Source organism: Branchiostoma lanceolatum, chromosome 2, assembly GCF_035083965.1.
Source record: "Branchiostoma lanceolatum isolate klBraLanc5 chromosome 2, klBraLanc5.hap2, whole genome shotgun sequence".
Lineage (NCBI taxonomy): Eukaryota > Metazoa > Chordata > Leptocardii > Amphioxiformes > Branchiostomatidae > Branchiostoma > Branchiostoma lanceolatum.
The window spans coordinates 3,481,877-3,504,622 of NC_089723.1; the positions used below are offsets into that span (position 1 = coordinate 3,481,877).

Genomic DNA, 22,746 nt, shown 5'->3' on the forward strand with positions numbered 1-22,746 from the left:
TTATGAAGTAGACCTGATAATGAGAACCCCTCCCCTAAATCAACAAGAGGAAGCGCCTACTGTGTGGGTGCAGCTAGCAGTGAATTGCTGGATTAAATAGGATTAAACTAAATCCCTGTAGATAAGGAAAGTAACAGATTATCAGGACCATCAGTTTGTTTGTTTTGGAGATAGCCTCGAAATGCTGCTTTCAAATATTAGAGATATTTTTGAGGTATCGAATTCTAGCCCTAGGAGGAATAGTAATTTGTGTGGCCTAGTTTTTTGACTAAATTATTATTCTAACCACCAATCATTAGCCTGGTTTCAACCAAGCCCCGTGTCCGCCCGCCGCCTGTAACGGCTATCCACCCGCGGGGAGGGGAGAGAAACCCCCGGACAGCTGGAGTTTGCGTTATACAGACTAACCAATCATCAGAGCACAAAGTAGCAGGTCAAAGCAAGGACCAAAAGTCATTTTTAACCTAATAATACCAATCAAAGGATCATGCAATGTTGCCAAGAGCTAGCAACTTGTTTCTCCCTTTGAAAAACTCAAGTGTTCAATTTTTTCACTCCTCTTGAAACAAGAAGAACTAATCAGTAAAAACCTATTTTGACAGTAATTATATTTAAGACATTTACATTCCTTCAAGCACTTCCAGTGTGCACTTTGAAACTATTACATCAATTAAAGAAATCCTTCAATAGATAAAGCGCATTTTTTTTATAGAGGCTGGAAACCATCACTTCTGCACTATCTTTTCTTTCTATTCAAAGCTTTTTAATCGCTTTTTATAAGATAACGATGTCAAAATAGCAGTTCAACCACACCACATTATTTGTGGTCGGATTATTTAGGTGAAAAAGACGGACACTATCTTGTGTCACTGAGGATAACCAGTTAGGCCAAAGCAAACAAATATCATTTCTCAGACTTGTCAAAATAAACAGAGGCAACTATTACAATGTGAAAACTTACTGCCATGTATGGTGCACGTACCTACATACATGTAGGCGATTTTGCCAGTAGCAGTTAATCGTATAATTTGACTATCGAATTATATTTCTCGGATAATTTCGCATACATGTGTTATGTACATTTGTACCAGTGGTGACGATTATATTACGAAACTACTCTAAGTTGTAGGGTGAAAAGCGGCGCTTACAATTTTTACCTTAGATTCTTCATGTTGTCTAAGAAACAAGTGATTTCATTGAAGAGGCCTTGGCATACAGAAAATATCAATAAAGAAGCGTGCCGAAACCATGAGGTTACAATGCATGTTTTTGACAAGAAATTCTTTAGTCTAACCTGCAATAACAATAGAGAAAACCACAGTATTCATACAACGTTTATGACAGTGAATGCAATATGTGTGAGAGGATTATATTGGGACGGTAGCAAAGCAAGCACACCTGCGCTGTTAAAGGTTCCTTTTATAGCATAAAGATGTGTCATTTCATTATATTCAAAATTGGCACACCTTTCAGTTGTAGATACAATTCTACAATAAGAGGATAGGTATATCTTTGTCAAAAACAAACTACCAGTAAAGAAAACAGTTAAAAGGTATGCTTTTGATTTTTTAAATGGTAATGTAAAACATATTCAACCTTTTACTTCCTTTGACTTTGAAGCTTGAGAATCAAAATATTTAACACATTTTTCACTGAAGTTGATATAAGGTAGGCTGTTAAACATCAGTCGGTACCAAGCTGCAGCCTTCTTAGCAGGCTCTAACTTAGAGTTTCTTGAGATTTCTTCACCTTTTTTCACTTTGACAGAAAGGTCTAATAAGAGCCCTGTACAAACTCCTGTTTCCAGCTTGTGATTTTTTTCCATCCCACTCATTGTTTGGGAGTCAATGTTGCTAAACTTCGTTGTTAAATCTGTCGTTTTAAGCTTACAAAAATACATTTTCATCAATTTCCTGTCATGAAGTTCAGATTTTTTGGATGGATGGAGTGAATTTTTTTTCTGTCCCAACAAGCAAATTTCCATCCCTGGACTGAGGGATGGGTCCTGGAGACAGCCCTGTTAACCAAACCCAACTCAAACTTTACACGCACCTTGGTAAGTAAGAATGTTCTCCAGACCTAGAGTAAAATATCTGTGGTGTTTTGCATGCCTGGAGGTCAAGTGTCCACCTGATCCCTACCCTTTGCAGTGAGAGTGAAGCAAAACAACTCCAGCCAGCATGTGTATACTCTCCAAGCAGACGTTTGGCTCTGGCTTGTTTTTGTCGTCTTTTTAGGCTTTTGGTCGGGCTTTCGATGTTGTCCCGTTTTCTTTATGTCGCCAAGCCACCAAGAACATGGCACAAAATGTAAATCCTAACAATAACGCTTATAAAGACGACAAAAACAAGCCAAAGGTGAACCTCTGCTTGGAGAGTGCACACATGCCCGCTAGGTTGTTTTGCTTCGCCCTCTCTCCTAAAGGGTAAGCTGGAGCCGAACCTCTACTTGGAGAGTAGCATGTGTACACAGATGGCACAACGGGGTGTGAAAGAACAACTCAAACAGAGGGGGAGGGGTCGTAATGGCATTTAGCACCAAGGTGCGACTGATAGTCCTTTCCCAGTTTGGACAAGAACTTGAGGACATCCTCCTTGACTAATCTCTAAAGATACAGATCGGTCAGGGTTACTTTGTTGGTCTATTGCTTTCTTCTCATTGTTTCTTTCTAGTAAATTCTACTAGAAAAAGCCTCAAACATACAGAAATGGCCTCAAACGACCAACAAAATGACCGATTTCTTAAAGCTTTTACTAGATCACTCCTTGTCTAGATGATCTACAGAAAAAAGGTTTAAAAGAATCTGTCTTTAATGACTAATCTTTGCATCTTCTGAAGCATAAGCTTGTATGTTATCAAAGAGTACTCTACTGTGTGTTGACAATTAAAGAATTGTCTGTACTGACAGCACTGGGCAACCTATCTTTTTGTTTTCACCCCAAACGCCCCACCTGTATTACCATTGATTACCAAGTATTTCCAGGTAGCACTCAGGGTCAAAAATCGGCGTTTCATACGTCGGTTTCATACGCGGATAAAATTCATACGCGTATGAAACTGCCGTTGCGTACCAAATCCTGGCGGCGCGGTGGGTGGCTGGCAGAATTTTGTACGTCTGTTCGGTGGGCAGTTTGTTACGCGGCCGGGAAAATTTGGTACGTTCGCTCGGCGGACCGGGAAAATTTGGTACGTTCGCTTGGCGTACATTTTGTACGTCTGTTCGGTGGGCAGTTTGTTACGCGGCCGGGAAAATTTGGTACGTTCGCTCGGCGGACCGGGAAAATTTGGTACGTTCGCTTGGCGTACATTTTGTACGTCTGTTCGGTGGGCAGTTTGTTACGCGGCCGGGAAAATTTGGTACGTTCGCTCGGCGTAGCCTGGTTTCAGCCAAGCCCCGTGTCCGCCCGCCGCCTGTAACGGCTATCCACCCACGGAGGGTAGGGGAGAGAAACCCCCGGACAGCTGGAGTTTGCGTTATACAGACTACGCTCGGCGGACCGGGAAAATTTGGTACGTTCGCTTGGCGTACATTTTGTACGTCTGTTCGGTGGGCAGTTTGTTACGCGGCCGGGAAAATTTGGTACGTTCGCTCGGCGGGCAGACAACTGCCGTTGCGTACCAAATCATTGGCCTTGCAAAGTTCTACTTCTAGTATAAGTCGGTTCAGCTGTGGGCGACGTATGAAATTTCATACGTGATCATTTAAAGGACGCCATTTTGTAAGTTAACCCAAAATTTTGTAAAATCAATAGACGCATATGACAACTGTATGGAGTGCCATACGTTCAAAAAATGATGCTATGTCGCGTATAAAATTTCATGTGTACGGATTTTGTGGGCGACGTATGAAATTTCATACGTGATCATTTAAATGACGTCATTTCGTAAGTTAACTTTAATAAAATTAATAGACGCATATGACAACTGTATGGAGTGCCATACGTTCAAGAAATGATGCTATGACGCGTATAAAATTTCATGTGCACGGATTTTTCATGTGTACGGATTTTGTGGGCGACGTATGAAACTGCCGTTGCGTACCAAATCCTGGCGGCGCGGTGGGCGGCTGGCAGAATTTCGTACGCCTCCTCGGTGGGCGGTTTGTAACGTGGCCGGCAAAATTTCGTGCGGGCCGGCAACATTTCGTACGCCTCCTCGGTGGGCGGTTTGTAACGTGGCCGGCAAAATTTCGTGCGGGCCGGCAACATTTCGTACGCCTCCTCGGTGGGCGGTTTGTAACGTGGCCGGCAAAATTTCGTGCGGGCCGGCAACATTTGGTACGTCTGTTCGGTGGGCAGTTTGTTACGCGGCCGGGAAAATTTGGTACGTTCGCTTGGCGTACATTTTGTACCTCTGTTCGGTGGGCAGTTTGTTACGCGGCCGGGAAAATTTGGTACGTTCGCTCGGCGGGCAGACAACTGCCGTTGCGTACCAAATCATTGGCCTTGCAAAGTTCTACTTCTAGTATAAGTCGGTTCAGCTGTGGGCGACGTATGAAATTTCATACGTGATCATTTAAAGGACGCCATTTTGTAGGTTAACTTTTGTAAAATCAATAGACGCATATGATACCTGTATGGAGTGCCATACGTTCAAAAAATGATGCTATGTCGCGTATAAAATTTCATGTGTACGGATTTTGTGGGCGACGTATGAAATTTCATACGTGATCATTTACTGGGCGTCATTTCGTAAGTTAACTTTTGTAAAATTAATAGACGCATAGACAAGAAATGATACGTTCAAGAAATGATGCTATGACGCGTATACAATTTCATGTGTACGGATTTGTCATGTGTACGGATTTTGTGGGCGACGTATGAAATTTCATACGTCATCATTTACTGGACGTGAAAGTAATTTTTTGCCGGAGCTTGCCAAGTATGCGTGAACATATGCGATATATTTTGGATTCTACGTTTGTTGGGCGTGTAGATTTTCATAGGCGGACAGAGGCGAGTACTTGTATGAGGTTCTTGTATTATGCTGGAATTTCGAGCTGGGAATGTCAACACTGATTTGTTGGGTGTATAGATTCTCATACGCGGACTGATGTTATGTTCAGCTCGTTATTATGTTTAGCCATACCTAGTATGGCTCAACATATTGTTTTTGTTCACGTTCTTCTTCTTCTTCCTCTCCTTCTTCTGCCAAATCTTCAAATTGATTCAACTCTGCCATTCTTTAATCAACCGACCTGAAATTTGGCATGGAGGTAAAGAAGGCAAATACCCTCATGCGATTTTTTTCATTTTTTTGAAACAGGCCTGAAAATCATTTTTATGGAGGTTTTTTGGGGCATTTTTAGGCAAAAATTACAATTTGGTCTCCTGTGGCCTGGTTTTACAAGCAAATGACCTGACATTCGGTACAAGGGCGCCTTGAACATGTCCCTACAGGATTTCAATCACAATTCTGGTGTACATCACTTCAAAATGCTTCATTTTGGGGACTTTTGGACCCATTTCAGACCAAAAACAGGCCAAAAGTGGTATCCCCGTTCCATGTTCTATTTGCTGCTGGCCAAAGAATCCATGTTCTATCTAAGGATCCCCGCGTTCCATTTGCTACTGGCCAAAGAACACGTGTTCTATTTAGGTTACCTGAGGTCATATTGCAGGAAGACTTTGCAGTAAGACTTTGCAGTAAGAAGCTCTTGGGGTCTCGCAGAACTTGTAGAGAGAATTGTTTTGCACGGGTGATTTTGGAACAGTCAATTTATGCATCGGGAGGGAGATTGGCGAAGTATGATGCTCTCGCAAATATTGACTTTCTACATGCAGTTAATATTTCGATTTGCCCAGGTGTTATTTTGGGACAGCACACTTCTTGCATGGGGAGGAGTATGGCTAAACGTGCTGTATTTGCTCAGGGGCAAATGGCGGCCTTTCTAGTGTTCTAGTATTATTAGTTTGGGAAATTCAAAATTTGTTGGGCGTATAGATTTTTCATACGTGGACAGGTGCGATGTATTAGTTTGGGAATTCTCCCGTTTACGGGCTTGTAGATCTTTCATTGGACATATGCGATGTATAAATCGTGCATAATGTACCCGCTGTGGCGTTCTTTATAGTCGGTTTGAGAGAAAACATATGCACACTTGATTACATAGGTATGTGTTTTTGTACGCGAGGATTTCCTGAGCGTATAGAATTTGATACGTGCTCATTTAATCTTCTAAATTTGCCTGCCGTCTAGATTTCCATACGTGGAATAATGTGATGTTCTAGTAAGCGGGTTTGGGATTAGAATGAAAGGACAGATGCGATGTGTATAAGTACGGATTTTCATACGGACGGATTTACTGAGCGTATAGAATTTGGTACGTGATCATTTACACACAAGATGACGTGTTTTCGGATATTTGTGTAAGGATTTTGACACCACAGATTTGCTAGGCGTCTATATTTTGATGCAAGGCCTTTCATAGTGATCTATGGACGGTACGGAATGCAGATTCTTTTGGATATATATATAGCAGTTCTTGCAGTGTTTCCTTTTATTTTCCGCATAAGCCTCTTACGTCAGAATACGGACTGGAGGGTAGGTAATCGTTGTATTGTTGCTTAGAGAGCTGTATCTACATTTGACTACGTATATGACTTCGAAGGATGTCTTCCTTACGTTCTTTAAAAAATAAATTGTGAGATTGAACAAGACAGCAAGGGAATCTTACAGATCAGATTTTATTTCTTGCATAACAAGAAGGTCTATCAAAAAACATAGTTAACAACTTGGGAATGAAATATGAAACTCACAATGCCTTACATTACCAATACAATTGTAGTTAGCTATAGTATAGGATATCTATCATAAATCAACATACCAACAGTAATTGTAAATTAACATACCAATAGTTATAGGGAGAAAACTACGCTGTAAAATACAAAATCCGTTACATTATGCATTACACTAAAAACACTAACCACTAAAACAATTTACACTAAAATACTGAGATACTTTACACTAAAATACTTTACACCGAAATACATTACACTAAAAATATACCAGTATACCTGTTTGCCTAAGTGCCTAACTTTACCAAAAAATACACACGGGCAATAAATGCTAAGTATTTAAACACAAAAAAAAAAATTTTTTTGGAAGGGACGGGAAGTGATTCATGCAATGGAAGGGGTGTAGTTTTTCTTTTTTTTAACGATCCTACCGGCCCGTGTCCTTTTGGAACGACTTTTCTTCTCCTTCTTCCTTGCTGCGATACTAGAGACCGGCTTGTATTCGGGTGTCCTCACGCTTGTCTTGGTGGCAGCGCCATCCCACAACACAGTCCTGAGAAGAAAAGGGAAATGCTTACAGTTCTGTCTAATTAAACACAACACGTTTAAGGGGAAAATGACCGAGAATGATATTTGAAAATGTTGTTATTCCCATGAGCAATGTAGGTGTGGAGCCTTTTGATTATAAAGTACCTGTAAGTTGTAAGTTTGGTACGGTTTTGTCGAGCACATAATGAAAGTTTATTGCAAATTACTGCCCGTAGACTAATTGCAGAGCTGAATTGCAAGTACATGTAAATGTATATGTATATGTAACACAGAGTGGACGGACAGATAAAGATTGGGTTCGGCTTCTTTTGGATAATTGAAAAGTGGCGAGAATTTTGCATATTAAGTATATCACAACACAGGCATGACAGAAAAATGGACTCACTCGTTAGGCTCCTGGTATGGTAGCTGTCGCCTTTTTGTTGGTGGCGTTGTGTCCTCTGCCTCTGGGCAAGGGGTGAAGGCCATCCGCTTGGCGACAACAGCTGTGCTTGGCACCCAACCCCCCAGGCTCCCATCTTCAGAAATGATGGAGCCCAAGGGAGGTTGCATTCCGGGGCTCGTGGGAGTGGATGTCCTCGGGCTCGGTCTTCGGCTCGCGCTGGGGCCTCGAATCGGGCTCGGGCTGGGGCTCGGGCTGAGACTGTTCCGGTCGGTTGGGGCAATTGGCCGCGAGAGCCCCTCCTCCATGGTGTCAGGGTCGGCGCCCGTGGCTGTGCTGGGGGTGTCGCTGTTCCGGTCGGTTGGGGCAGCCGGCCGCGAGAGCCCCTCCTCCATGGTGTCAGGGTCGGCGCCCGTGGCTGTGCTGGGGGTGTCGCTTGTCTGGGCGGCCTCGATGTGGACATTCGGGTCGTACCCATAGTAGCGGTAACCCGCCTCTATGATGGGCACCAGCCCGTCCCTTGTCCAGTTTCTATCTTTGGGAGTGGTGTTTTCTGAGAATTAAAAAGAACATGATTACCGCTACGATCGTCTTCCTACAAATAACTTATGTACGGACTAGCAATGTTCGCGTATCAAAACTATTACGCTCGGCAAATTCATACCTATAAAGAGCTGGTATAAATCCACAATTTGAAATAGATCTTAAATCATTTCCTCTTGAATCATTTCGTACGCCTTATAAAACGACACTCTGAGTATGACGTATATTTCGAGCTCACGGCTTCATTTGTGCGGCTTCATTTGAGACGTCAGACTACTGTGGTGAGAATAGCCCAGTTCTCATCGTTGTTTACATGTCATTGATCATTTTTAACATAACGATTGCGAGATAGCCAACTAAGACAGGTGTCGCCGTCAGGAACTGAAATACATACTAGTATTATAAATACGAATGAGTCTTTCAAGAAATTGATGGTTGAACATTTCTTCTTCTTCTTTACAAAAATAACACATACCTTTATACCACTCAGGCATTAGATACGGGGGCTTCCACTGTAGCTGTTCGGGCCAGAAGGCGGGTCTGAGTTCCGCCTTTCGGAAATGGTACCCCTTGTGACCGAAGTGGGCGGTCAGCATCACGCTGATAGTCTGATGCAACAAAATGAACGTCAAACGTTTAAAACAAGTAAAATATGACTTAACATGCATCATATGTATCTGTGCAACAGGCGCATATACGAAATAATAACGAAATTGTCTGTTATTTACTCTAAACGTACAATACGGCATAGATTATCTTTTAAATCAATGAAGACTCATTTGTTGACACGTCGATCGGCTATTGTGGTCGACTCCATACGGACATACTAGCAATTTGACGGTAAGCGCAGTGAAAAAAATGTTCTTTGGGCAATTAACTAGACATTGGAAAATGAAAATAATCACCTCTCTGGCTTCTTTGTTTGTCCGCCACGTTGCCTTCAACCTTGGCAGGACGACCTTCGCGGGACGGATTGTCGCCTCGGTAGGTTCCCTGCCGGATGTAACGAACCGGCGCATTCTGGGGTCCACACTAATGGCATCTACTGTCTAGAAAAAATCGTTTGAGACATTAGATTAATCATGACATGCAATTAAGTGCTTGGTGTAAATAATTTCTAATTTCTAGAGGTTTCGCCCAAGTCACTCCTCTCCCACAGTTGCCCCCCTCCCCTGGCTGAGGACCTAGTGATAACTCGGAGCAAACATATATTCAAACTAAATTCATTAGCCATTGCTTCCCAAGAAGTCAAACACCTCAGTGATGTACATCAAATACTATCGTCTGGATATTGTTATGCATTTTCATACGTTACTGTAGATAAAATTTATGTACTGTATTTACCTTTGACAGGTGGTCCCTGACAACCGACGTTCCAAAAGCGGCAATAGCCATATCCCGATGACCTAGGATGTAGCCAAACGCTACACCATTCTTCTCGCATTTTGCATTAATCTTTTCAAGTTTCCTCTTAATCTTCTGGAGGTTGGCCATGCTCAAGCTTGTGATGTCAACGGATGGAAATTCTGTTCAGCGAATGATTCTAGTAAAGTTCGCTGCAAATTTAAACCTTGCATGGACATTATCATAACAATAAATATTTCAGACAGACTACAAGAATACAGATCAAGTTTGATCGTGTGAAATAAAGCCGATGGTGCAAACTGAATGAGTTATTTAAATTGTCTTACCAAGAAGGTTAAAACAAGAATAGAATTGTAAAGTTTTAAAAATTTGAGTGCAGACAATATTTGGAAGCTTTCGGAGACGTATGCTTTTCTATGATTTCGTACGTTCGCTCGGCGGGCCGGGAAAACTTATTACGTTCCCTTGGTGCACGGCAAATAAAAAATACGTCAATCGGTAATATTTGGTAGCTATCGGAGACGTACCCAGTTCACTTTTAATGGTAACAAGATAGGATATACATGTATCAATAGGACATGATAAAAGTTAAAAGGGAAATGTTTAGTACGGGGGTATAACATATTTGCACCCTATGGGCACACAGTTGACGGCGGCTTTGATACACGGGCCCTCATATTAGCTAGACACGGCTTTGCCTGTTTTCCACATGCAGAGAAATTAGTGTTTTTTAACCTCCTGAAAGTGTGTATTCAGAGTTTGTGTGATTTTTTCATTACAATATATTTTGGCGGCAGAAAACAGCGATCACGCATGTTTCTCACATTTCCAGACTCTATTGTCCACTATTAACAATATATTTCAGCACACACAAAACAGCGACACCTATTATCGTCTTGCACACATTACACATGCATTGTCCATATTTCACAGTATAATTTACTCACCGCCGAAATTCTCACCTTTACAGACAGTATTGTCTGATTGTCGGCACATGATTACGTGTATACAAACATTTTTCATTTTTAGATGTTCAAGAACTCTTTTATTGTGGACAGAAAGTAAATCTACGTACAGGAAAAACAGTCTTCAGGAAGAAACTTGTGAAAGGTTTTTCTGTAAAGAAAGTATCGACGTTTCTACTTTCTAGTCACAACTATTAGGAAAGCTTTATACCCCGTATCTACCTGAAGTATTGCAGTCATGCATAACGGATTATAAAAAGAAGTTTATTGCAAGCTCATGCCCGTGGGCTAATTGCAAATACATGGTAAAAAACATAGGGAAAAACATACATGTGTCAGTAGACTGTGTCTGACTTTGTTGTAACAATAGTCTACTGGTACTAAATACTAACACCCTTATTAGTGACGAAAGGTGGTGTTAGGCCGGAATGCGTTTTGACGCAAGTGTTGGGGTTTTTTGTACATACATTTAATTACGTTGTAAAAGTTCCCCCCTATTCCCGAGTTAGTAGTTTGAATCTGAGCCCCTCGCGCCAAACGGAGTCAAACGCTTTTCTAAAATCTATGAAACAGGCGTAAAGCCGTTTATTACCGGATATATATTTGCCAATCAAGGAGTCCATAACAAATAGGTTGTCGTTTGTACCAAAGTTTTTCCGAAAACCAGCCTGGTTAGGAGAGATTAGTTTTTCAATAGAGACGGTCTTCTTTGTTTTTCTTTAGCCGTTTAACACCTTTTCATACTTGGTGGCGATTTTGAAATAAGCGTTACCGCCGCTCCACTACTGGCGCGTCACCAATCAACGTGATTTTCAATAGAGACGGTCTTCTTTGCAGTTTAACACCTTTTCATACATTACGACTTGGTCTCGACACCTTTTTCAGACACCAGTACCCGACAGATGATACTGTACGTGTAATTATCAAATCAGTTTTTCTCACATTTCCAGACATCATCCGACAGTATTGTTCGCATTTTCGCAGTTCTTTTTAAACACAGAACATGCTTGAACATTGAACTTGCCGACAAATATGCAAATTATACACTGAGCATGTGCCGCTGAGCACTATATAAATCACAGCTTCGTTCTGACAAAGCCTCATTTCTCAAGTCAGTTCGTTGTCAAGAATGTCGACGTCTCGGCGACCTTCGACTCAGGGCCCGGGGCCACGCATCAGTTCGCCACCAGCAGCACCTAGAGTAGCTAGGTCTTCCCGTCGTCGACCTGATCGTGAAGACGTCGTCAGTCCTCAACATGAAGGACTAGAAGGTGTCACAGAGATTACCACAGGAATGCGTAACCTGCATTCTGAAACAGTCACCACCTTGCCGGACACTGGAACAGCTTTGGACCTTGCTACATGGTAAGTGTTTGTTCATTACACACTGAACGAGACCCCAGAAAATCGATCGATTGACTAATATGTTAGATTAGAGTCACAAGGTTTGTTAGCATGTAAAGTGATATAATTTTACAAGTACTACTTGTAAAACGAGCAGAGCGTAATGGTGCATTGTGTCTTAGTACCATTTTTGGCGACCAGGTCGAGACGCCCTTGGTTTAGACAGGTAATCATTTACCGGAAAAAATATTCTACTTCCGATGTACACTTGGGGAATCCTATTCAACTCGTATGCTCTGCTTACAACCAATGAAACCAAATATCTTGTACTTTAATATGCTTTGTAAGTCATAGATTCTAACAGCCTTCGTAGATTTTATACTATTCAGAACAATTGTCTGTAAAAAAACAAGCAAAATGAGAAAAAAGTGGCCAAAGTAAAAAAAAAGTTTTCTTAGATTTTGTGTGGTGTTAGGGCCTTGGCCTACACCTATACAAAAATAGTAAAGTTTTGGGACGGTGTTTTTTTTTTTAAATGGCGAATTTTTGTCTTGTGAAGGCCTTTCTCTCACTCAAAATGGCCCATCTTTCGCCTATCGACTGTAACTCCCACAGATGAACAGATATTTTGTTGTCTCTTACATATGTTATTATCCATATCTTAACTAATTGAATGACGTCAAGTTTTGCTCGATATGTTTTGGCAGTGAGGTGCAAGAAACGTTTAAAGATAACCTGTTTTTGTAAATTCTCAAAATTGACAAAAAAGCCATTTTCTTGACATTTTAGCGGGCAATATCTCTTTTAGCGAGCAATATCTCCCACAGCTCTAGCTTAGATCTTTATAAATATCATATCAAAAAGAAGTTTGGGTTCTCAATGGGGCGGGATACAGAGACCCAAAGTCATTGTAGCAGAATTGCAACTACAGAATTGTAAGTGAAATAAACATGCTGTGCAGCTTGGTGATTGATATGAAAAGGACCTTTGTCTAACTTTTTATTCTGCAAGAAACCTGTCTGGCACTTACAAAAGTATTTTGTAACAGTTGACTGCTGGTTATCATGGCAACGGCCATCTTTGTTCTTAATGGTGGATTTTCACATTGTTGTAGGAGGAAAACATCAATAGCTTGGCTATATAGAGTCGATTCCACATTACCGAGAGGGTGTTTGTTGCCTTTTGTTCTAACATTTGCAAAACCTTTGTAACAATCTAAGGGAGGTAAGTGACTGTTTAGAACAATTTCCAACATTCATGTGATGTTCTAAATAGTTTCTGCTGTGTTCCAACATGTTAGACAAATTTCTAACATTGCACATGTTATTTGTATTATTTTCGAAACTGTTGGAAAATAGGTTGATCATTTGTTCCTATATGTTCCAACATTATAACAACATGGTATAACTGGGTCAGTGGGATGGGAACAGGGCAATTCACACATCCCTTCAAAGTATATGGGATTAGGCCTGGGTGCCATGCATAGACGCCTCAAGATAAAGGTCCAGACGTGAAATCTAAAAATATACAGAGGCAGACAATAGAGTGCGATTAGCACCTACTTTTATGGGGGCAATAACCCAAATCTACCATTTGAAAATGATGCAAATTGTTCCAACATGTTCAAACAGTGAAAAAATCGCATAGATGTTTGAAAATTGTTCTAAATAAAGAGACATTTGTGTAATTACTTTCCAAATAGTTCCAACATATATTTATAAGTTAAAACATGTTCAAACTTTCATTCTTGATTGTTTGAACAATTTAGAACATTTAGACTGGAATAGTCTTTTACCTAAAATTGTTTGAACTCACTAGCAATATTATCTGAAAACCCTCTCGGTGACATGGAATTGACTCTATGTAAAGAAATTGAAAGCTGGAACAAAGACAGGGGTCGGGGGGTATCCCCCGTTACCAAGGAAGATTTCATTTATTTAAAGGGGGTGAGGTAGAACTTGATAGCATCAAATGAAAGAATAATAAAGTAGAGTTTAGTTTTATATTTCCAAATTGAAAGTCGGTGTGTAGCTGCCTTTTTTTCCTTTTTGAAAAAAAGAATGATTATCAATGGCGACCGCCTTCTTTTGATAGTCAAAACAATTTGACATATTGGCGGTATCGTGACTCTACACAGGCACTTATCGGCTCATTTGTACCGCGTTTGCGGATTTTTAGCTCACCTTTTTAGTTAACTTGTCGAGGATTTTTGAAGAAAAAAATTGTGCAGTTATCCGGCGCTGGTGACAATGAGCCGTTCAGATATGAGTGGTAACCGGTGGGATTTCGTGCAGTTAAATGGAATGTGCGTTTATCCGAGGTGCATTATGTGGCTTCTACTGTAGGGACACTATTGGCTTGGGGGTCTTCATGGGGATTTTCGTGTTGTTGGGCATTAAAATTAATCAGGTAATCACGTCTCACTACGCTGTGATGGGTTGTGGCCATTTTTGTGTCGCTGTGTGAAAACCACAGAGAGATAGATGCCAAGAAATGCTGACAATAACTAGAAATGTTACTTCTGGCACTATATGGGGGTTTTACCCATGTTATTGTTGTTCTCTAAGACTTCAATCACTAGGTTCCTTTTTCAATAATTTTGTGTATTCACTATGTGGTACATAACGACAAAGTCCCTACATGGGGGTTATCAGGACTCCACATATCAGGCGTGTATGTATGTATGTATGGCGTCATACTGCTCCCCTTTTTTGTCAGTGGGAGTTGAAGAAGGTCAAATAGTTTAATGTGCGCATAACTACGACATTCACCGTCTCTTTTGTGTGTGATACAAGTTCTTTCATCTATGTCCCAATCAGTCGAGCCGATCTCCGTTACCTGTCGTCCGTGGCGTCTACCAAAAGGTGCTTCAGACTGATGCAAGGAGACCACTTTGCAGTGGCTGACTGCTCTGAGGATGGAATATTGAAGAGAACATACTGCATCATTGAACGTCGGCAGTTTGAAGATGACACAGGTAGGGCCACCTTTACTTCTTCACCTCAACAACATGTTTACATGTAACATGTGGAACATGATACCAATTTTACAAAGTTTCATCAGTCATACTTTGGATAGGCAACATATATCACCAAGTTTCTTCTATCTTCTCCTACCATTTGGTTGAATGGACTTAACTTTTTCTCAATCTTTTGGCCAAACGATAGGAAATTTGGCATTGGGGTAGCGCAGGCAAGAATACCAAAGACTTTTTTTTCATTAGGCCATACTGATTTGATCATATGGATGACATCCACCGGGCACTGCAAAATTAGTGCAAGTGTGTAAAAAAAAGTTATTCCAAAAAAGTTGCCTTCATTTGATTATGAAATTTAAGTGTACTTAAGTTACAGAACATGGTATACCAATATATATGATACCTTCCAATTTTCTTGGAAGACTTTGGAAACTTCGTTCAGGGCTCGAAATACACGAGGAGTAAGTTAACAAAATCAGTACGTTTTGTGATATGAAAAGAGGCGTTGTATGACATTAGTCATCACCATTGCCATATTTCCATTCTTTGACATCAGTATCCATTAAACCCTGATCTTAAAACCAGACGTTTCGCAAAATATATTTACATGGTCGCATGCTGAAGATTACAAATAAGATTTTTTGGAAAATGGATACTAATGTCATAGCGCGGAAGTCAAAGAAGAGGTTTTGAAATAACAAAAAAATGTAAAATCTTTTTTTTTGGTATACCATGCTCTGTATTTAGTTTTGTTCACCCTTGAAGGCTTCCTGACCACTTTGATTTCATATTGAAGGCAACTTATTTAGCCAAACTTATTTGCATGCTCTCATCGGCTTTGATTGAAGTCATCAGAGGACATCATTCATATCATCAAATCAACATGGCCTAAGCGACATAGGTCCCCCCCCCCAAAAAAAGTTATTTCATTTGTGTATATGTCCTTCCTTCTGTCTGTGAACATAATAACTCAAGAATATTTTTGTAGGCTGTAGGGAAAAGGTACTTTGTACACTAGTATACAGAATATTCTTGAAATCTAAGTATCAGAAAAAGCAATATAACCTTTTGAAACAGTTGTACTTTATTTGATGTTATAGTATTACTTCTTTGAAATTTTGAAGTTAACAACAGAATTACAGATTTAAGTTCTTAAGATTGTTTAACTTTGAAATTATGTCTTGCTGACATTCAACTTTATCTTGTGGTGCACCCAAAATTGTTTCTGTGCACCTAATTCTTTTGGTTGGGTACACCAGTGCACCTATTTCCAAAAATGAGTTTCGAGCCCTGTACATACTTGGTATGTATGTACGAGGGTGAGTCAGTATATTTTGCAAGTTGCTTCATGAAAGGCTCATTTATGTTCTTATCTTCGTTGGTTTATCCTTTAATCAATGAGCACTTCAGCTTTTCAACAAGATTCCATCACTCTTTTCAGGTTCTGAGGAATTTCTGTTTGCCTGCACCTGCAAAAAGGCTGCTATGCAAACTGCACTGCTGACATCATGTTTGCGAACAGTAAAATCAGAGAGATTAGCTGAGTTTGCAAAACGGGAGAGGGCAAGGTACTGCATCCACAGCAGATGCCTGCAGGAACTGATAGAAGCCCTCAACTTGTCTGCTGATGCGGATGAAAGTGGTTCAGATGATGATGATGATGAAGAGGAAGCGATGCCTTCTACATCTCCAGAGGTTCTGCAGACACACCCAAGAATAGTGGCAGTGTATGTCGAAGGGACTGGCTATGGACTTGTCACTCACGAAGGGCCCAAAAGTAGATTAGTCTGCCGCAGTTGTACACGGCAAATTCATAACTGCTGCCACGTCCACCGCTATAGAGACTATTGCCGAAAACACGATGTACCACTACCAGAGGAGCAGCGCACTGCAACAACCTCCAAGCCTCATGATGGAGTGTCGTACCGCCCCATCCCTTACCCAACATGGCCAGATGAGATGATGGAGCTAAAAGACAAACTGAGATCTGGCCTGGCCCAATATCCCGAGCATCTTGTGCCCTCCATTTGGGATGCTACATGCAAGCATGGAAATCCATGGGACACAAGAGATCCTGTCAAGGAAGGCTGGGTGACACACCGCGGTGTCACCATACACGATGCTGAAGGTGCTGTGCTCGACTACGTCGACCCAATCACAAAGGAGACACGTGAGAGGGTTGTGTACTTCAGGCCAACCACTGGCAACTGTACCTGCAAACTGCCATACGATGGCCAGGAAGATCTTGTCTTCAATTTTTCAAACAAAGCAATGTACGCCTACAACATGCTAACGAAGTACATGCATTTCATGATAGAGAACCGGACACCCCTCAGAGGCTTCCACAGAGCATGCCAGCGCGAAAACAATCTGTCAAAAACAAACCTTACTAGCTACAACACCTTCCTCTATGCCTACAACTCATTTGAACGACTACTCAACATCGACTGGACGACATCTTTCCAGTGCCCCACATGCCGTACACAACCTGAAGTCGTCATCATGGATGGCATCACACTGGGTTTCAGAAAGGACCTGATACCTGAGCTGCAGGACGATGTCCAGCATTCAGATGTAAGTATTTCTCCCTTTAGTTGAAAAAGCCTTCAATTTTGCAATTCTAAAGAGTAAAAAGTTTATTGTTACTCATTATAACTTTCAACATTCCAAATGTACACTTGTTTCTTAAACAATCTATCAGGAAGAAGACTAAAATTAACTCAAACATTGCCTTGATATTTCCCTAGCCTCCTGTCATCAACAGTGGAAGCAGACATCAGGATCGTGTGGTGATCAAACGTGATCCCACAAGGGTAGCACTGCGACGCTTTGCGGGAGTTGGCAAGGCCCTTTCCCTGCATGAGTGCAGGGAGATGGAAAGGGAGATGTGTAGCAGCGGACATGCATCACTGTCCAACCTAGTCAGACGTCTTCGCGGTGGCCAAAGGAAAGACGTCGTGGCGCCAAAGACTTACAGGTGAATGCACACAATTTTCACAAAAACAAAATTATAAGCCAGTAGCCATCCTGTATATTTCTCTAAGAACTAGGTGCAATGGACAAAGAAAAAATAAGAAAAACTATACTAGGAACTGACAGTGTTGTGAAAGTTGTCTTCGGTGTTCTTCTGGCATCTAACCAAATAAATCATCTCATTTTTGTGTAGGGATTTCTTGATACAGGTTTCAAGAAACACCCCTGCATGTGGCACAACGCAGGTTGCAGGATCTGGACAGGATGCTACAAGGGCCATCATCAAAGAAATTGCAGAAGGGCTAAACATCAAAGACTCAGTCAACCACGGGTATGCATTACAGTTATGGTGCTAACAGTGGGGAGGGGGAACTCTGAAATACAAAGAATCCAATTCAAACCACTTTGCAATCTGGATCTTGAATCATGCATATGGTACTACCTCTCCCATTAACCCTGCAAAAGGTTAGCTTGCTTTGTGAAAAGGTTCAAGTTATGAGCAGCAACGCCATGTTCACATTTCCGGTATATATTGAAGTACTCAGGGAGAAAAGCAATCTAATGTCTGAAGTGGGTATGATAGATTTAATCTGTGACGCAAAGTGCCTGCAGCCTGCGTGTTGTATAGATATAAATTATTTTGTAATGCTTGAAAAAAATCATCATTGTTTTTAAGTTGTTAAGCATACATACAATTCGAAGCTCCAATGGAATTGATATACTAGTAGGGTACTAAAAGAACTGCTTTTGAACATGGTGCCTTTGTGTTGTTTTCAGGAAACTCAGTATGCTACAACAAACGGCCCCTGTCATTTCGGACGTCATTGATCGCGTTGCACCGGATGGAGATGTTCCCGCAGACGTTAGGGCAGTACTGCTGGACCTGGTGGAAAAAGTCATGGCTCCATATCAAGATGGATTGTCACCAGACATATCAGGTAACACTACCATAACAGTAAGCTAAACCGTTAAAACGCTGATGTAGGTGATCTGTGGTTGAGAAAAGAGAAAACTCCAATGTCCTAATAGGGCTATACCAACTTGATGAAATTATTTTCAGTAGTTTGGACTTACTTTTGATATGTAACCCAATAACTTGACTTGAGAAAACTTTCAATCATGCTCATTTACTTGAGTACATTGAGGTTAATGTTTATGTTTTTGTGTTCTCCCTTACAGACTACCCAGCAGTCACACAGCCAGACTCCCCTAACTCACTCACCTACAGCTTCTTTCCATCCCAATGGCGGCGCCATGGAGATGGATACTTCACTGCTGATGTGCGAAACACACGAGCAAAGGAAAGGACTTCAGACTGCCGGAAAGAGTCACGGGGACATCCCACTTTAACGGCAGGAGTATTCACTTTGTATTGCCAACATGCCATTTGCTATGGCTTTGAAGTAATGTTAGAGCCAGAGTCTCCCAAGTACCCTTTTCGGATCCTAAAATCCCGTTTTTCCACTGCACCAAGCGTAATCATCTATGACAATGCATGTCAGCTCCACTCATACTGCTTAAACAGGGACCCTGGCTTCTTCCAAAACTCACGTTTCTTTGTGGACAGACTGCACTTTAAGAATCACAAGGGTTGTAGCAAGGGGTATTGCCTAGACATGTACAAAGCATCATTTGACATACTGACAATCAACAGTCAAATCAATGAGCAAGCAAACTCAGGTCTGAGACGTATTGAAGGACAACTGTCCTACATGAATCCGAGGAACTTCCTTCACCGCCTAGTCACATTCCTAGCTGTTAAGAACCTGGACAAGTTGTAAGCAATCAATGTAGTCAGTTATATTTGTACTGTTGTAGATTACATTTTCATGTCTAATCTTTATACTGGTTTAAACAGAAGCTTAAGTTCTTTGCAATCCTGTTTCAAATGGATCTTTTTGTCAAATGATATTGATGTATGGTAGCATGCCTAAGTTGACAGCAAACAGGTGCCTTGTTATGTTTAGCAGCTGTCTTTTCTGCAATTTTTTGTTTGTATTGTCATTATGAGGGACATATACCTTGTACTGTCATTATGAGGGGCATATACCTTGTACTTTTTGCAAGAATGCAAATGTATTGACCACTATCTGTATAAATGAGAATGCAGTAACTATGATGTGCAAATAGGGACATATACCTTGCAATTTTGGCAATGAATTCAGCATGAGAATGCAAATGTACTATTATGTAGTGAACTGCTGTTTGTATGATGATGAAGAAGGGACTTATACCTTGATAACTTTTAGTTTAATTCATGGAGTCGGGATGACTCCTGCTAAAATCTGAGAGATAATGGGCAAGAAGGCGCATCTGAATTATTGTTTTCAATTGTAAAACTTTGTAATGACAGTAATGTATTCTTAGGTATGTTAATTTCCTTTCATATGATTGTGTTCAGTTGAGTTATGACTTATGTGAGTAATGTGACATTGTTGATTATTCCTGTGTTTCCCACTTGTTTTATTCTATGTGACTCTGAGCCCCCTTGGAAATCAGCTCATGGCTGAAGGGACCAACCAGATGTTTGAAGATTGAATAAATAAATAAATAAACAAATAACCGTTGTGTAGATAAATGTGACAATTCGGATGATCAGCACCATGAGACAATGTCTAGCGTAGAAATAAACGTAAAGCAAGGACAACAGCAACAACGTGTTGAAGTTGGTAAGCCAAAACAGATAAAGATTGAAAAATTTGCAGAGCTTGTAACGTTACCCAAAATCTGAATACAAATTTCCACACCCAACAACTTCAAACGAAAGCGTGAACAAGTCCATCCTTCCATAGACCTAGATATACCGTATTGGCTGTCATCATAAATTTTGTGAAAGTTTGTACAAAAATCACCTGGCCAGGATCGCTCTTGAGTAGCCTTCGTAACATAAGTTCATTCTGGATTCCAGCCTTGGCGACTGTTTGATACTAACTGAGGGGGAGGGCCGTTAGTTTGAACAGTAGGTGAAAATTACACAACTTCCGTCGATCATCTTGCTTCAATGGCGCCCCGAATTTTGGATGTCGCTAGCTTCACGGCCTCTTGGCTTCCTGCCGTCTCGCGAGTTTTTCAGTCACGGCTGCATGCAGTCGCAGTTCCCAGGCCTCTGCGTCTCATCAGTTCGCTGTAAGTTCGCTGCAAACCAGCCGCCATTTTAACCGGTCCATTTTAGGTATCGGACCGGAGTTTGTAGGACGCCACCTCCAGCCCGGGGGGCTACAAGGTAGCACAACACAGTTTTAATCTATGACGCGAGTACAGAAAGTAGTGCGGCCCAAACTCTTGGAGACTGGGTAGAAAGCTGCACGTGAGAGGCATCCATGTGTAAACTGTGCTGTGTGGTGTAAAAATATGTCGGGCTTTATACTGTAAGATTTGGATAGTGGGCATTTTCCGCTTTGTGTATAAATGCGCCATCTTGTGCAATAGCCTCACGGGGTCAGGCGGCTGCAGTTTAGTGACCTCTCGCAGAGCGCTTTTCGAAGTGGGCGTGAGGAGCCGATACGCCGACAGAATGTTTTAGTTTTTTTAGTTATTTGTAGGTTGTACCCTAAAATCAAACATATTCGTTTTTCGTATTTCTCAAGTGCACCGCGCTATAATTTTTACCGCGTCGAGGCTAGTCACCTTGCGGCCCTTAACTATAGAAATTCCCATAGGCCGAAAATTGTGTTCTGCTACCACAATTCCGCTAAGAAAAGTAGGACGGAAAATGTAATCATATCGGCAAAAAGCGGTTTCTGGCTGCTTTCCGATGTTTTTATCGGTATCGTCTGCTGTCTCTTTATGTTTGATAGAAACCATAGAAAAATGTAAATTTTGGACCCAAGACGAGTTTTCCTGGGGTCAGTCGGCATACATGCTGAGAAAGCTAAGTAAATGATGTCGCTGAAAAATAAAATAAAAATAAAAAGTCATGTGGTCATTTTTTCGCGATCTCCGATGACGCAAATGCGGTGAAAATGCATTAAAAACGCTGCTTTTTGACGAAAAAAAATGCATCGCCGTTGCCTTGGCTATTACAATAAAGGCTTCGATGGCGAACCAACTGCACCGCGCCCAAAAATACCACAACTCACGGGCTTTTCAGAAGATTCAAAATATTTATGATCACTTATGCACAGCTAAACCACCACCAAGCAATCTGGGGCAGTAATCAGTGTGACGACCACGCACTTCCGGCGGATTACCGGATCATGACATTTGAACTCCGACCCAGAACCTTTAGGCACCGGCTCGGAATTTGATTTAACCGTATAGTAAAAGAGTCCCATAAATAAGACACAAATGGATAGTCTTGGCCCCAGATTTATTGGCTAGCGCTATATGAATGACCCCCACCCCCTCCTGAAAAGTCCAGCCTTTGCAGAGTTCCACTCAAATCTACTCTAATCTTTTCGGTCGCGTCACGCAGATTGGTCTAATCCTAGTAGTGCGCCCTAGACGATAATATCGCCTGATTACCCGAATCGTGCTTTCCATGTGTCCGAGATTTGTATGTTGAAATATGAGATTTATATTTAGATGACTCCGAGGACCTCTAGTCAGCACATTTAAACTGGGCATATTATTGTCGGAATATAAACGGAATTCACTGTTTTGGGCGACGCCACAAAGAAGAGCCTAATGAGTATTGTGTGCAGTCTGTAAGAATTCTAGGAATCTTCTAGGAATTGTGTCCTCAAGACGATAACTCAAGAATGCCTGGACGAATTGTCTTCATATTTGGTAGGTGGGTAGCTCTTTGTGAGACCTCAGCAGAAATTATTTACGCAATTCTCACCGTCGATTGACTTGTCCGCAAATATGTCCAACATCCCGACGAACCTGCTATGCAGGATCGGAAGTTTGGAATGACCCTGTTACTGAAGTCGTGTTTTCCTGAAGCGCCTTCAGAACACATCCGCCGCA

The 22,746-nt window shown here is 41.4% G+C and overlaps 2 protein-coding genes across 3 annotated transcripts; one reads left to right on the forward strand and one right to left on the reverse strand.

Moving 5' to 3' along the window:
• Window positions 1-6,670: 6,670 nt before the first annotated feature.
• LOC136426594 (uncharacterized) lies at window positions 6,671-21,068 on the reverse strand. 2 transcript variants are annotated; one of them, XM_066415268.1, is made up of 5 exons: window positions 20,688-21,068; window positions 9,117-9,260; window positions 8,687-8,819; window positions 7,672-8,221; window positions 6,671-7,290 (listed from the first exon to the last, which is right to left on the reverse strand). In XM_066415268.1, the coding sequence occupies exons 1-5, from the start codon at window positions 20,721-20,723 to the stop codon at window positions 7,122-7,124; spliced, it is 1,032 nt and encodes a 343-aa protein (XP_066271365.1). In that variant the 5' UTR covers window positions 20,724-21,068; the 3' UTR covers window positions 6,671-7,121. The 2 variants fall into 2 exon arrangements, with proteins under 2 accessions (XP_066271365.1, XP_066271364.1); XM_066415267.1 differs by lacking the exon at window positions 20,688-21,068 and adding an exon at window positions 9,556-9,820.
• LOC136426580 (uncharacterized) lies at window positions 11,650-20,397 on the forward strand. The gene is made up of 7 exons (XM_066415249.1): window positions 11,650-11,906; window positions 14,705-14,862; window positions 16,304-17,436; window positions 17,610-17,839; window positions 18,029-18,166; window positions 18,613-18,773; window positions 19,015-20,397. The coding sequence occupies exons 1-7, from the start codon at window positions 11,671-11,673 to the stop codon at window positions 19,614-19,616; spliced, it is 2,658 nt and encodes an 885-aa protein (XP_066271346.1). The 5' UTR covers window positions 11,650-11,670; the 3' UTR covers window positions 19,617-20,397.
• Window positions 21,069-22,746: the final 1,678 nt, after the last annotated feature.